The 13090-nt window shown below is 37.0% G+C and overlaps 1 protein-coding gene across 4 annotated transcripts in view; it reads right to left on the bottom strand.

Annotated features, from left to right (window-relative positions):
- Window positions 1–13090, bottom strand: part of CCSER2 (coiled-coil serine rich protein 2) — a 209619-nt gene that overhangs the window by 86982 nt on the left and 109547 nt on the right. For 3 of the 4 annotated variants that reach the window (XM_087824241.1, XM_087824242.1, XM_087824244.1), the window contains one exon: window positions 11406–11568. In XM_087824241.1, the coding sequence (XP_087680367.1) occupies window positions 11406–11568 (163 nt within the window). The remainder of the gene's footprint in view (window positions 1–11405; window positions 11569–13090) is intronic. The other variant, XM_087824243.1, reaches the window with a different exon arrangement.

Below are 13090 nucleotides of genomic sequence, written 5' to 3'. Positions count from 1 at the left end.
AGTAAAGACAGTCTCTTCGATAAATGGTGCTGGGAAAACTAGACAGGTACATGCAAAAATTGAAACTAGACCACCACCTTACACCATACACAAAAATAAACTCAAAATGGATAAAAGACACAAATGTAAGTCACGAAACCATAAAAATCCTAGAAGAAAATAGAGTAAAATCTCAGAAATCTCAAGTAGCAGAATTTTCACTGATACATTTCCTACAGCAAGAGAAACAAAGGAAAAAATAAACAAATAGGACTACATCAAAATAAAAAGCTTCAGCACAGCAAAGAAAGCATCAACAAAATGAAAAGGGAACCCACTGTACGGGAGAACACATTTGCCAATGATACATCTGATGAGGGGTTAATATCCAAAATGCATAAAGAACTTATACAACTTAACACCAAGTCAAACAATCCAATGAAAAAATGGACAAAGGACCTATTCGACACTTCTCCAAGAAGGACATACAGATGGACAACAGACATAAGAAAAAATGCTCAAAGGCACTCATCGCAAGAGAGATGCAAATTAAAACCACAATGAGGTATCACCTCACACCTGTCAGAATGGCTCCATCAATCAATCAATCAATCAATCAATCAAACAAGTGCTAGTGAGGATGTGGAGAAAGGGGAGACCCTGGTGCAGTGCTGGTGGGAATGCAGACTGGTGTAGCCACTGTGAAAAACAGTATGGAGGTTCCTCAAAAAATTAAAAATGGAGCTGCCTTTTGACCCAGTGATCCCACTTCTAGGAATATATTCTAAGAATCCCAAAACACTAATCAGAAAGAATATATGCACCCTGATATTCAGAGCAGCTCAATTTACAATAGCTATGATCTGGAAACAGCCCAAGTGCCCATCAGTAGATGAGTGGATAAAAAGCTGTGGGACATTCACACCATGGAATACTACAGCTGTAAAGAAGGATTTCGTACCCTTTGGGACAGCATGGATGGACCTGGAGAGTATTATGCTAAGTGAGATAAGCCAGGCAGAGAAAGACAAGTATCACATGATCTCACTCATACGTGGAATCTAAAGAACAAAATAACCTGACAAAATAGGTCCAGAGGCATGGATGCATGGAACAGACTGACAGATCTCAGAGGGGAGAGATGAAGAGGACTGGAAGAGATAAACCAAAGAACTTATATACATGCATAGCCAATGGACACAGACAATAATGTGGTGAAGGCCTGGGGTGGGGCAGGGGCTGGGTGGAGGGGAGCAAAGTGGGGAGAAATGAGGGACATCTGTATTACTTTCAATCATAAAAAAATAAAAATAAATAAATAAAAATTGAACAAGAGCCCCAGCTAATAATAAAAATAAAGTTTACTTTTTAGTTTATGAAGTAAGTAAAAGAAAAATTAGAGGGGGAAGAGACTGAGGGAGACTATTCTGCAGCCTACAGCATGAGAATCAGGTATGAATTGCTTATGAAGGGCTTATATTAGGTTGATATAAACATAAACCACATTCAAAGAACTAATGAATTGAAAACATTTCAAAGGAAGATTTAAGAAGTCTCAATCATTAACTGAATATAAGGACAAAGAATTGGCATCTAGAAAAACACACAACAGTGTTAAAGAGACAGCTCTGGTCTATGATTTAGGTTTAATTCCTGCTGACAGTAACTAATTATTGAAAATACTATTATTTTGGGGCCATAGTTTCTTTAACTCTCAATGTTCTCCACTACCTACCAAATAAGGTTCATATGCCTTAGGTTGCATTTCAAATATATCCACCAAAAGATGCAAGACTAAACTTATATCTTCTCCGAGTACTGAAATACTGCTCCTCCAAAAAGTTCTTCCTGATAAAATTACCATTTTGTAATCCTTAATTTATTTTACAACATAAATTAATTTGTGTACATATCATCTCCAATTATACTATAAGCCCTTTGAAAACAGGGCTATAACTTATTTATTTTTATACTACCTATACAGATCACCTGGGTTAAAATCTTAGCTCTGCCACTTACTACCTACATAACACACATGGCAAGTTACTTTATTTTCCTGATCTATAAAATGAGGATAAGAAAAGTACTCACTTCATTAGATTGGTTTAAGGATTAAATAGAGTAGCATGTTAAAGTGCTTGGAAAAATGCCTGATAAATAGTAAATGTTAAATAAAAAGCAATTACTGTTGTATTATTGTCAATAATTTCCAACTTCTTGATGTTGAAATTTTTTTCTAACATAAATGTCAAAAGAATACTATAATGCCATATACCCTTCAGCTATATACTCCTACTGGTAAATGTTGACAATTTTCTTTACATCTGTGTATGTGTTGCTAAACCATCTGACAGTAAGTTGGAAATAACGTAACACCTCACTGGATGACCATTTGAAGTCTGCTGAAAGAAAAAAATGAGTGTAACTGAGAAGGCAAGAGGCAGAAAACAACAAAGATAGCAAATATATAACAGATGTTATTTTCAGAAAATAAAATGGCACTATTAAAACAAAAAAGGGAAAAAACAGAACAGAGAGATTTTGACATTTCACGTTCTGAGAAGATGATGTTCATACATGAGACCTGGACCTCTGACTTGAAATGGGAGGTACAATCACTTTCCAAGAGTACAAGCACAAATCCAGGGATGAAGACATAAAAGGAAGGTGAAAATGAAAGACCTGAGACAAAAGAGGATTACCAGGCACAGCACCTCATATTAAAAGGACAGGCACTGCCCTGTTTGGCCTGGTGGCTCAGCTGATTGGAGTGTCGTCCCATACACCAAAAGGGTGTGGGTTTGATTCCCAGTCAGGGAACATACTTAGGTTATGGGTCACTCCCCAGTTGGGGAGCACACAGGTGGCAACCAATCAATGTTTCTCTCTTACTGTTTCTCTCTCTCTCCCCCTCCCGACCACACTCCCCCTCTCTCCCTCTCCCTCCCTCCCTTCCTCTCTAAAGAATCAATAAACATATCCTCAGTGAGGATTAAAAAAAAAGATGACAGGCACACATTTTTACTTTTATACTCATGGATTTCTAGTAGAGAAATTATATGGTGAAAGCAACGAACACTGCCAGCTGCTGTGGGGAATATACTGGAAAGTCAGCAGTGTGTTCGTAAAGGCCACAAATGTGGTCGCAGGCCAGGAGCTGGTAGGTAAGAACCACCTAACCAATACAGGTATGGGTGCAGGCAACAATGAGCTCCGTGGCTATGGAACCATAAGAAAGAAATGCCCACAATCACCAACATTACTCAATCTTGTTTTATAAGCAGAGCCAACAAAATCAGCAAGAAAGTAAAGGATGAGAAACCTACAGAAAGGAGTCTCAGACAACGGCTTTTTAACCCTGGAAACTGAAGCCACACACAACAGCAGCACCTGATATCTAATAATCACAATGATGCACAATTACTTATTGTAGTTTTAAAGGAATCTCACAAAATTACGTGGCTGTCTCCATATACTTCTCCACTTCTACCCAAGCTTCTTGATTACCAACATGTGTGGTTTTGTGCCTAAGGTTTGTGATTCATGGGTTAGACTGGCAAGTGGAAGGGTGTGTGTGTGTGTGTGAGAGAGAGAGAGAGATTTTTTTCTTCATTTATTTCCTCATCTGGGTTGCAGTTTGCCTTCTCAAAACCTTTAGTGTTTCTTTTCTCGCCATTAATAAAAATCGTCTATTAAAAGTTAAATGTGTGTTTTCGTGTTCATTTTTCAAAGGCTTGATTCAACACAATCTCAATCAAAATCCCAGCAAGTTATTTTGTGGGTATCAACATAGTGATTCTGAAGTTTATATGAAGAGGAAAAAGACCCAGAATTACCAACAATGTCCAAGAATCAGGTCAGAGGACTGACAGTACAAAGCGACAGTAATCCAGACAGTGTTGAGACTAAAAGACAGACAGATCAGGACACCAGAACAGAGTCCGGAAATACGCCCACACACACAGGGCCAACTGGTCCTTGACAAAAAGCAAGGACAATTCAAAGGAGAGAGGACAGTCTTTTCAACACATGGTACTGGGACAACTGGACATCCACATGTAAAAAAGTGACCTTATATACCTTTCACAAAAATTAACTAAGATCAAAGATCTAAACGTAAATTGCAAAACTACAAGACATCAGGGGAGAAAATCCAGGTGACCTTGGGTTTGCCAATAAGTTTTTAGATACAAGAAGTACAATCCATGAAAGAAAAAATTGACAAGTGGGACTGCATAAAATTAAAAATGTCTGCTCTGTGAAAAACAACATTAAGAAAATGAAAGGCAAGCCACAGACTGGGAGAAAATATTTGTAAAATATTTATCTGATAAAGGACTGGTATCTAAAATATACAAAGGCCTCTTAAAATTCAACAAGAAAACAAATAACCTAATTTAAAAATAAGTATAAGATCTAAACAGACATCTCACTAATGAAGATGTACAGATAACAAATAAGCATATGAAAAAATGCTCAATATCATGTATCATTAGGGAATTGCAAATTAAAACAATGAGATATTACTACACACCTATCAGAATGATCATAATCCAAAACACAACACCAAATTCTGTGAGGATGTGTAGCAACAGCAGCTCTCATTTACTGCTGGAAGAAATGCAAAGTGTACAGCCACTTCAGCCCCTTTGCAAGACACTTTGGCAGTTTCTTACCAAATTAAACTTACTCTTACTATGTGGTCCAGCAATTGTGCTTCTTGTTATTTACCAAAATGAGTTGAAAACTTACGCACAAAAATGTTTAGAGCAGCTTTATTCATAATCTCCAAATTTTGGAAGCAATTAAGATATCCTTCAGTATGTGAATGGATAAACAAACTGTACTACATCCATACAATGGCCTATTCTATCAACCCACGAAAAGATATGGAGGAACCTTAAATGTATATTGCTAAGTTAAAAAATCAAATCCGAAAAGGCTACATACTGTCATCTATTTCCAACTGTAAGGCATTCTGGACACTGCAAAACTATGGAGACAGTAGAGATCAGTGTTTGCCAGGGTATTACCAAGAGCAGTGGGGCAGCGGGCAGGAGAGGTGAGCAGGTGGAGGGTGTAGGTCTCCAAGGCTGTGACATCAAGCGGTGACACAGTGACGGCAGATGCGTGCCATTGTGTCAAAGCCCATAGAATGCACACACACAGTGTGGACCCTAACCTAAACTACAAATTTTAGTGAATGATAATGATGAATCAGTATTGACTCATCAGTTGTAACAACGAATGCAAGATGTTAGTAACAGGAGAAACTGTGTATAAAAGAAGATGAGGGAGTATACTAGAACTCTCTGTACTTTCCCCACTCAATATTTTTGTAAACCTAAAATTGCTCTAAAAAATGAAGTCTAGTAATTAAAACGAACAAACAAAAATGACAGAAGTAAAAGGACAGCAAAATAAGTATCTCCAAAAATTCACTCCTTCATAAAAGCACTGAGATCACTGGCAAATTAGTCAAATCAACTTTTTCAGAATTCTGGAAATAAACCAAATGCTTGCAACAACCAAGGAGAACTTATTAAAAAAAAATCCCAATTGAATCTTGGTGAGACCAATGAGTCCTGTGGCATTTTAGTCTATTCTACTGCCATACCTATCTTCCCAGCTCTGTGGTAGCTTAAAAAACAAGAGTCTTACAAGCATGGTAGCTGTGAAATTCAGCAATCACTAGGGGGTGGACTAGGAGGTAAACTGTGTTGGAAACTCTCCAAAAAGCATCATTTCCAGAGAGCTGTTACTATTTGACCTTAATTGCCACCTCCTTAGAAAAGGCCCATTCTCAGCAGTTGTTTTATTTGGCATGATTTAGAACACATTCTGTGGAAACAACCTTAACTCTAGTATATTTGCTGGGGGGAAAATCAGTGGCATTGTTTAAAATCCCAGCTGCATGAGACAGTGATACCAATTGGGGCAAACAAGCTGACCCAAAAACTTCTAAAGAAATCCTGAGGAATGAGATGTCCATAAGAGGTTTTGAAATGCTCCGATATATTTGGGACAGAGAGAAGGCCATACACATGTAAAGGGATACGTGCATCCCAAGGAAATATGTGAGAAGGCCTTACTCTCTCACTTGGCCAGCCTTAAGCCTCTGAGCAAGCAGGAAATGAAGGCTAACGCAGAACTATAGGTTGTTGAAGGCATCCCTGAACATACACACACACAGAGCCCCTCGGCAAAAGCTAGAATACTTACTGGTTCAAGGCAGTTAAGGAAATCGCTGTCTAATCATTAGCTCAACAAACTCCAAAATATGATACACAAAAAGAGAGACACATCATAGTTAAAAGTCAAAAGCCAAAGAAAAAGTGAGAATTTTGAATGGGGTAAGAAAAAAGTAACCTATAATGTAGAAGATATACTCAATAAGATTAACAGCTGATTTTTCATCAGAAAGCACAGGAGTCGAAATGTTAAAAGTAAGACTGCCAACCAAGAATTCAATATCCAGCAAAACCATCTTTCAAAACTAAAGAGAAATTAAAACAACCCTCTGTAAACAAAAAACAGGGTGTGCTACTTACTTGCAGACCTTCCCTACAGGACATACCGAAGTGGGAGGCACTACTTTCTCATTTGCGGGCAGAACAGCTGGGAAGGAGATCAGCAAGGAAACGGGAGACTTGAACAACACTACAAACTAAAAAGTCTAACAGGTATTTATAGAACATCTGTAGAGATTAAATAAGTAATAAAAAACTTGCCATAAAGAAAAACCCAGGACCAAACAACTTTCCTGGTGAATTCTACAAAAATATTCAACGAAGAATTACAAAAATCCTTTACAAATTCTTCCAAAAATAGAAATAAAAGAAACACTTACCAATTCAATCTATGTGATCATAATACCAAAACCACAGAAAACCATTTCAAGAAAACTAAGGACCAATATTTATTACATCTACAGAAAAACCCTCAACAAAATACTAACAAATTGAATCTAGCAACTTGGCAACTTATAGGAGAATTATATACCATGACCAAGTAGGATTATCTGAGAAATGCAAGGTTGGTATCAGTCAAATTAAGAGTGCGAAGGGAGAAGATAATGATCTCAATAGACATAAATTGCATTTGACAAAATCCAACAGCCTTTCATGATAAAAACACTCAACAAAATATGAATAGAAGAGAACTTCCTTAACCTGATAGAGTATCTATGAAAAACTCACAGCTAACATCACATTTAACAGTGAAAGACTGAATGCATTGCTCCTATTACCAGACACAAGACACAGATGGATGCCCTCACCACACCTATTCAACACTGTACTGAAGGTTCTAGCCACAGCAATTATGGAGGAGAGAAAAAAGTATCCAGATTGGAAAGAAATAAGTAAAACTATTTCTATTCTCAGAGGACATGATCAAAGTGCCAGAGGGTTATATGAGCCATGTAAATGAACATCAGAAGCATTCAACCTTGTAACAAAGCTTACAATGAAGAGGGAAAGTGAGCCAAAGGACCGAGATTTTTGTGAGCTAGGGTTAGGACCAGTAAGGAGGAGCTAAGTCTCAAAGGAAAGAGAATGAATAATAATTCATTTAGAAGCGGCAGTGAGGAGTGAAGACAAGACCCCGCCTCTGAACACTAAAGGACTGCAATTGACTGAAAATAAGAACCCTTCATTTTAAGAATGCTACTGGGGAGTCAGTACATTTAGGGAAGAATTAGGTTTCAGTTACAAACAGGGAATGTAGGGAAAAGTCAACATGTGGGTTTGTTAGGATGTAAGAGAGAGAATTCCACATAGTATAACAGAAAGAAGGTGGTGAAGGGGGAGGGAGGCCTGGGGAGAGAAGAAGTGTGAAAAATTAGGCAAAGTGAAAAGAGAGCACAGTATTATGACAGACATGGTCCTACTTACAATTTTTCGATTTTATGTTGATGCGAAAGTGATATGCATTCAGCAGAAATAGTACTCTGAATTTTGATCTTTTCCTGGACTAGCAGTATGTAGTGCGATACTCTCTCATGACGCTGGGTGTCAGCAGCAAGCTGCATCTCCAGTCAGCCACAGGCTTGCAAGGGTAAACAACCAATACTCTATAGTGTATTCACTGTGTTAGAAGGTTCTGCCCAACTGCAGGCATGTAAGTGTTCTGAGCACATTTAAGGTAAGCTAGATGAAGCTATGATATTTGGCAGGTTAGGTGTATTAAATGCATTTTTGACTTATGATATTTTCAACTTATGAAGTGTTTAGCAGACCATAACTTCATCGTAAGCTGAGATTCTGAATAGAGGAAATAGGTAGTGTTTCTCAATCACCAGCCCCGAGTTATGGATAAGACATAATCCTATAATTATGACAACATTGAAAATGAAGGACAGACAGAAAAGGGAATTAACACTCAAAAAATCAGAATGGAAAGAGGGACTTGTATACATGTAATATTGGAAAGGCTCTGGGGTTAATGCATCCAAACCTTTTTACATCAAGGAACAGAGAGAAAATGATAGTGTTAAGGTATGCTAGAGTAAGGCTTGTCTTGGATGAGTTCTCTCTCTCTATCACTCATTCCCATAACTAGCTCTATGAGATCTAGATGTCCCAAACTCCACGTGGCCACCCCAAAGCCTGAGGGGATCAATAAACTGGTTAATCTATAGCTATTCATGACAAAATGGTATGCCTCATCCCATGTGTTGGGAAATTCTGCACTAAATGAGTCAGATTAGAAACCCTCAAGAATGCTGTGCATTTCTCTCTCCTCACTGAGAATCACCAATGTGGACAATCCACAAATCACTAGTCCCTGAAGATACACTGTGCAGAAGTGATCTGTGGTCATATGTTTTGGCAAATGGCTACATATTCTATTATCTTTTACTACCTTTTGCAAAATCATAAAACTATGTTTATATATTAAAGGCACTATGGAGTCTACTATTAAAAAACTCATTTTAACTTTAATTTGTTCATTCCTACATTCATTTGATCAGAGAATCTCTCTTATTTACACCTGTTGACATCCAAGAATATAGCTTTTGGAAAATGTTGCTTAACTTTTCTGACAGATAATCAGCCTCAGCCTGACCATTCCCAGGGACAGAGATTACTAACTCCAGGTAATTCATTCCATTTTGGATGGTCTGATTAATAGCCTCTCACTTTAAACTGAACTTTGCCGCTCTTTACCTTAAAATGCATAGATAGTTTGCTACCTAGAGTTAGAAACCACATCTATTCATTCCTCCAAATGACCTAGCAATCCAGCTCTAAATGCAGAGTTCTCTGAAAATGCCACACCGTTTCCTAAATGGTTTCACACATGCTGTTTTTCCATCTCAGCCCTCATCCCTCTCCTCCATAAACCACTGCCCTGCCGTCTCTAGTCATACTTATCAGTTTAAAAGTAACTTCCTTTATACAGCACTATCCCAGACAAAAACCAGTGGCTGCATGCTCCTACAGTCCCGCAAACATCTCTTGATTGAGGCACATGTCATCATTGCCCTACACAAATACTGCATCATAACTATCTACATACCTGTCTCTCCCAGACTCAGGATCCTGTCCACAGAAAGTAGGTACTACTCATCTTTGTATGGGATGGAAGAGGGACACGAATCATCTATTCAACTGATAATTGCAATGATTCCAACTGAGCCCACACACTGCATAACGTTTTATCACCCTCCCAACAATGCTCCCAGAAGCTATGACCAGCCCACAGCTCTCACCTCCTACCCAATATCCAAATTCATCCCAGCATGATAACTGAGCAGAGTTCAGCATATTGGTTCTCAATGAGTATCTATGAAATGGATGAATAAACCTTATCTGAAGTATAAGCAATGGTTCATGTTTTAGTTAGACTTCCAAATTTTTATCAATTGGCCTTAAATTTACCTTCTTATAAACCAAACATCAAAGATGAGGGAAGCAAAACCTTCATTAGCAATAATTAACCAAAGAACTTATATGCACATATGCATAACCCATGAACACAAACAATAGCATGGTAGGCCTGGGCGGGGGCTGGCATCTGTAATACTTTCAATAATAAAGATAAATTTTTTTAAAAAGACTATCTTCACCTAAGATTCTTGTTTGATATATCAACTCTCTGATGTCCGTTCCTTATCAAAAGCCCAAATGTGAGAAACAGAACAGCCAAAATAATGCCTGGAAGGATGTGTACTAAATAAATTATTTCAGATATTCTAAATTTCATCTGTGCATCAAATTATACCAACAGAAGGATCTTTAGTTGGACATCATCATCTCATGACCCACTGTAGGGACCACCTTTCCTAACTTAGACTAGAGTTCTCTGTTGCTTATACTGAGGAGCATAAGTAAGAAATGGACTTAAGGAATTTATTATTATTTCTACTTTGGGAAACTGTCTGAGACCTATCCACTATATCACAAGGTATTTTCCTTACAAGAATGCATACAAAGCAACTTTTTCCAGGTTTCTGTCTCATAAAAGCCAATCAATTCAGGAGAAATATGTCCTTTATCTTATGTACACTGGAACTCTTATAATAGATCAAGCTTTGTTCTTTGCTTTTGCTGTAAGGAATCTTAAAGCCAATATTTTTTCTTACTTCAAGAACTATATGGGGCCATGTGTTTCCCTCCCACTATTCTTTTACCCCAATTTTATTATTTGTATTGTAAACTAGCTCCAAAATTACCTCAAATCCCAGTGGAACAAGATGACAGAGTGAAAAGGAAAAAAATCAGCAACTACCACTGGGTACCCACTATAAACCAGACACTGCTCTGGGCACTTTTAACCCTGATCCTTCAACAGTGAGGAGAGGTATTATATACCATAGTCTACAAATGATAAACTGAAGTGGAGAGGGGTTAAATTAATTACCTAAGCTCACAAAGCTAATATGTGCCAATCCAGGGTCTGATCCCAGGCGTGAATGGCTACAGAGCCACATTATACATGAGGTCTGACCAAGTTAAAGACCATGCTACGCTTCAAAAAGAAAAAGAATTATAGCATTGTACAGTGCTTTCTTTTGTTTTTAAGAGTACATGAGAAATTTCTTAATTTCAATTTATATATGCAAAAGAAGACAAGTCATTTGGCACTAATTTTACACTGGTATTTTAAAAATAATAAACTTTAACAAAATCAACATTTAATGACTCCTAAATGAGACCTAGAAAATCACTCCAGAACTTAAAGTCCAAATAGCAGACATAAATAAAATATTTATATTCTTGATAAAGTTAATAAAAAAAAAATTGGGATCAAAAGGAAAAAATTGAGACATATTCCAGCTAGAACCACATATAACTTGAAACGTTTTTTGGTGCCACTAAAAACCAGGCAAAAAAAAAAAAAGGTTTTCAGGGGGAAGGGGTAGAGAGATAAAAGGGAAATTATGGCTCAAAATTAATCAGAGGATAGAAAATTAGACTCACCTGCTCAAGTCATTTTTTCCATGGTGATGATAGCGGTCAGAATGGCTGAGGTGGTAATGGTCCTGTCCACTCCACCTCTGGGGTGGCCTTTTCCAAAATCCTTCCTGAGACTGCCGAACATTTCTGTCTGATCGATCAAAGCGATTCATATTGTCACACTCCACTAGGCAGATTCAAAAGCAAAACACTATAAACATGTACATACTCTATAAAAGTTAAGTACTTAGAGCTTGATCATTAAATGCTGCTGAAAATATAAAAGTAATTTTCTAAAAAGTACCAATAATTTATGTTTGCTAATCACAAAATCAAGATTTCCAGAAGAAAAATAACCAGTTCTTTGGTAAAAACTGACGTTTATATCATTCGAACTGAAGTAAATTATAAAACTTTCATATCACAGTCACTTAAAGTAACAATTAACGGTCCAACTGTTTTAAAACAAGCAAATTATATTTGACATCAACATTAAACATTTTAAACACCAGTAATCAGTTTTAAGTGGTTTTCATCATTATCACTTGGTTCTGACTTCAGAATGAAAATGACAAGAAAAAGTAGAAGATTCTACGTGTAGAAGAGAATTCATTCCTAAAAATGAATGTCACAATTAATATTCCGATTTCAAAAAGCACACATTAACTTTTCATCACAAACAAATCATATTTTTAATTAAGCTCACAGTTTTAGAAAGGCGCTTCACTCTGCCTGCAGTAGAGCTTGTTCAATACATCTAAAATGCCACTGAAAACAAAGCCAGTACTTTGCAGCAACAAACAGTACACTCCCTGAAATCCAAATTCCACAAAAACATGAAAAGAATCTCTTTGAAACACCCCAAGCTTCTACTTCACTTACCGGAACACTTTTTCCTCATATATCTGAGCACTCACTGAGAGAGTTACTTTGTACAAGGGAGACATTGTGTCGCCTGCTGCCTACTCAGACATAGTTGCACACAAGACACTGACAAACAGGCCTTCCTTCCTGCTCAATTCCCAGCCCTCCCTGTGGGAAGCAAGCCCAGTTTGCCCTGTGACTCCATCTTCCCTCAGTGCTTACATAGCTACCGAGTTAGGACTGTTGCTAAAAATACAACTCAACACTAATCCAAGCCAGACAGGAAAAGATTCTCTAGTCCGAGAATTATTACATGAGAAAGTTCAAATCCAGCATGTTCAGAACTCCTTGTGATAAAAAACAACTAAAAATAACTTTAAAAATCAATGTAATCCCCAACTTCAAAAAAAACACACATTACAGTATTTAAATGATTGTTTTCACTTAACCTAAAACTTGAATTTGAAATATGGAGAGTGTTTCATTATAGTATACCAGATAAAAACACAAACTTTTGCAGTCCAAAGAAAAAATGGTGTATAGATGTTCAGTTCTCTCATACACTGAACTCACTGTAACATATTTCTTCAAAATGTTTAACAATTTATATAAGGTTTTAAAAGACACAGAAATTTTGTTTAAATTCATTAGAAGGATAAATTTTGGGGGGAAACTATGTTTTATAGTTTTTTTTTAAAGACTTTTTTAATGATAAAAAAATTTTAAACACAGCTTACATTTAAAATTATTTCAAACAATTTCTTGTTACCCTCATTGAGATAAATTAAAATCTGCTTTTTAAGTTCAATTCTAGAAAACCAGGATGTTAGATAGATAAAAGCATG

The sequence above is a fragment of the Miniopterus natalensis genome, chromosome 14 (genome assembly GCF_054644295.1).
Source record: "Miniopterus natalensis isolate mMinNat1 chromosome 14, mMinNat1.hap1, whole genome shotgun sequence".
Lineage (NCBI taxonomy): Eukaryota > Metazoa > Chordata > Mammalia > Chiroptera > Miniopteridae > Miniopterus > Miniopterus natalensis.
This window is presented reverse-complemented; position numbering and strand designations above follow the sequence as displayed.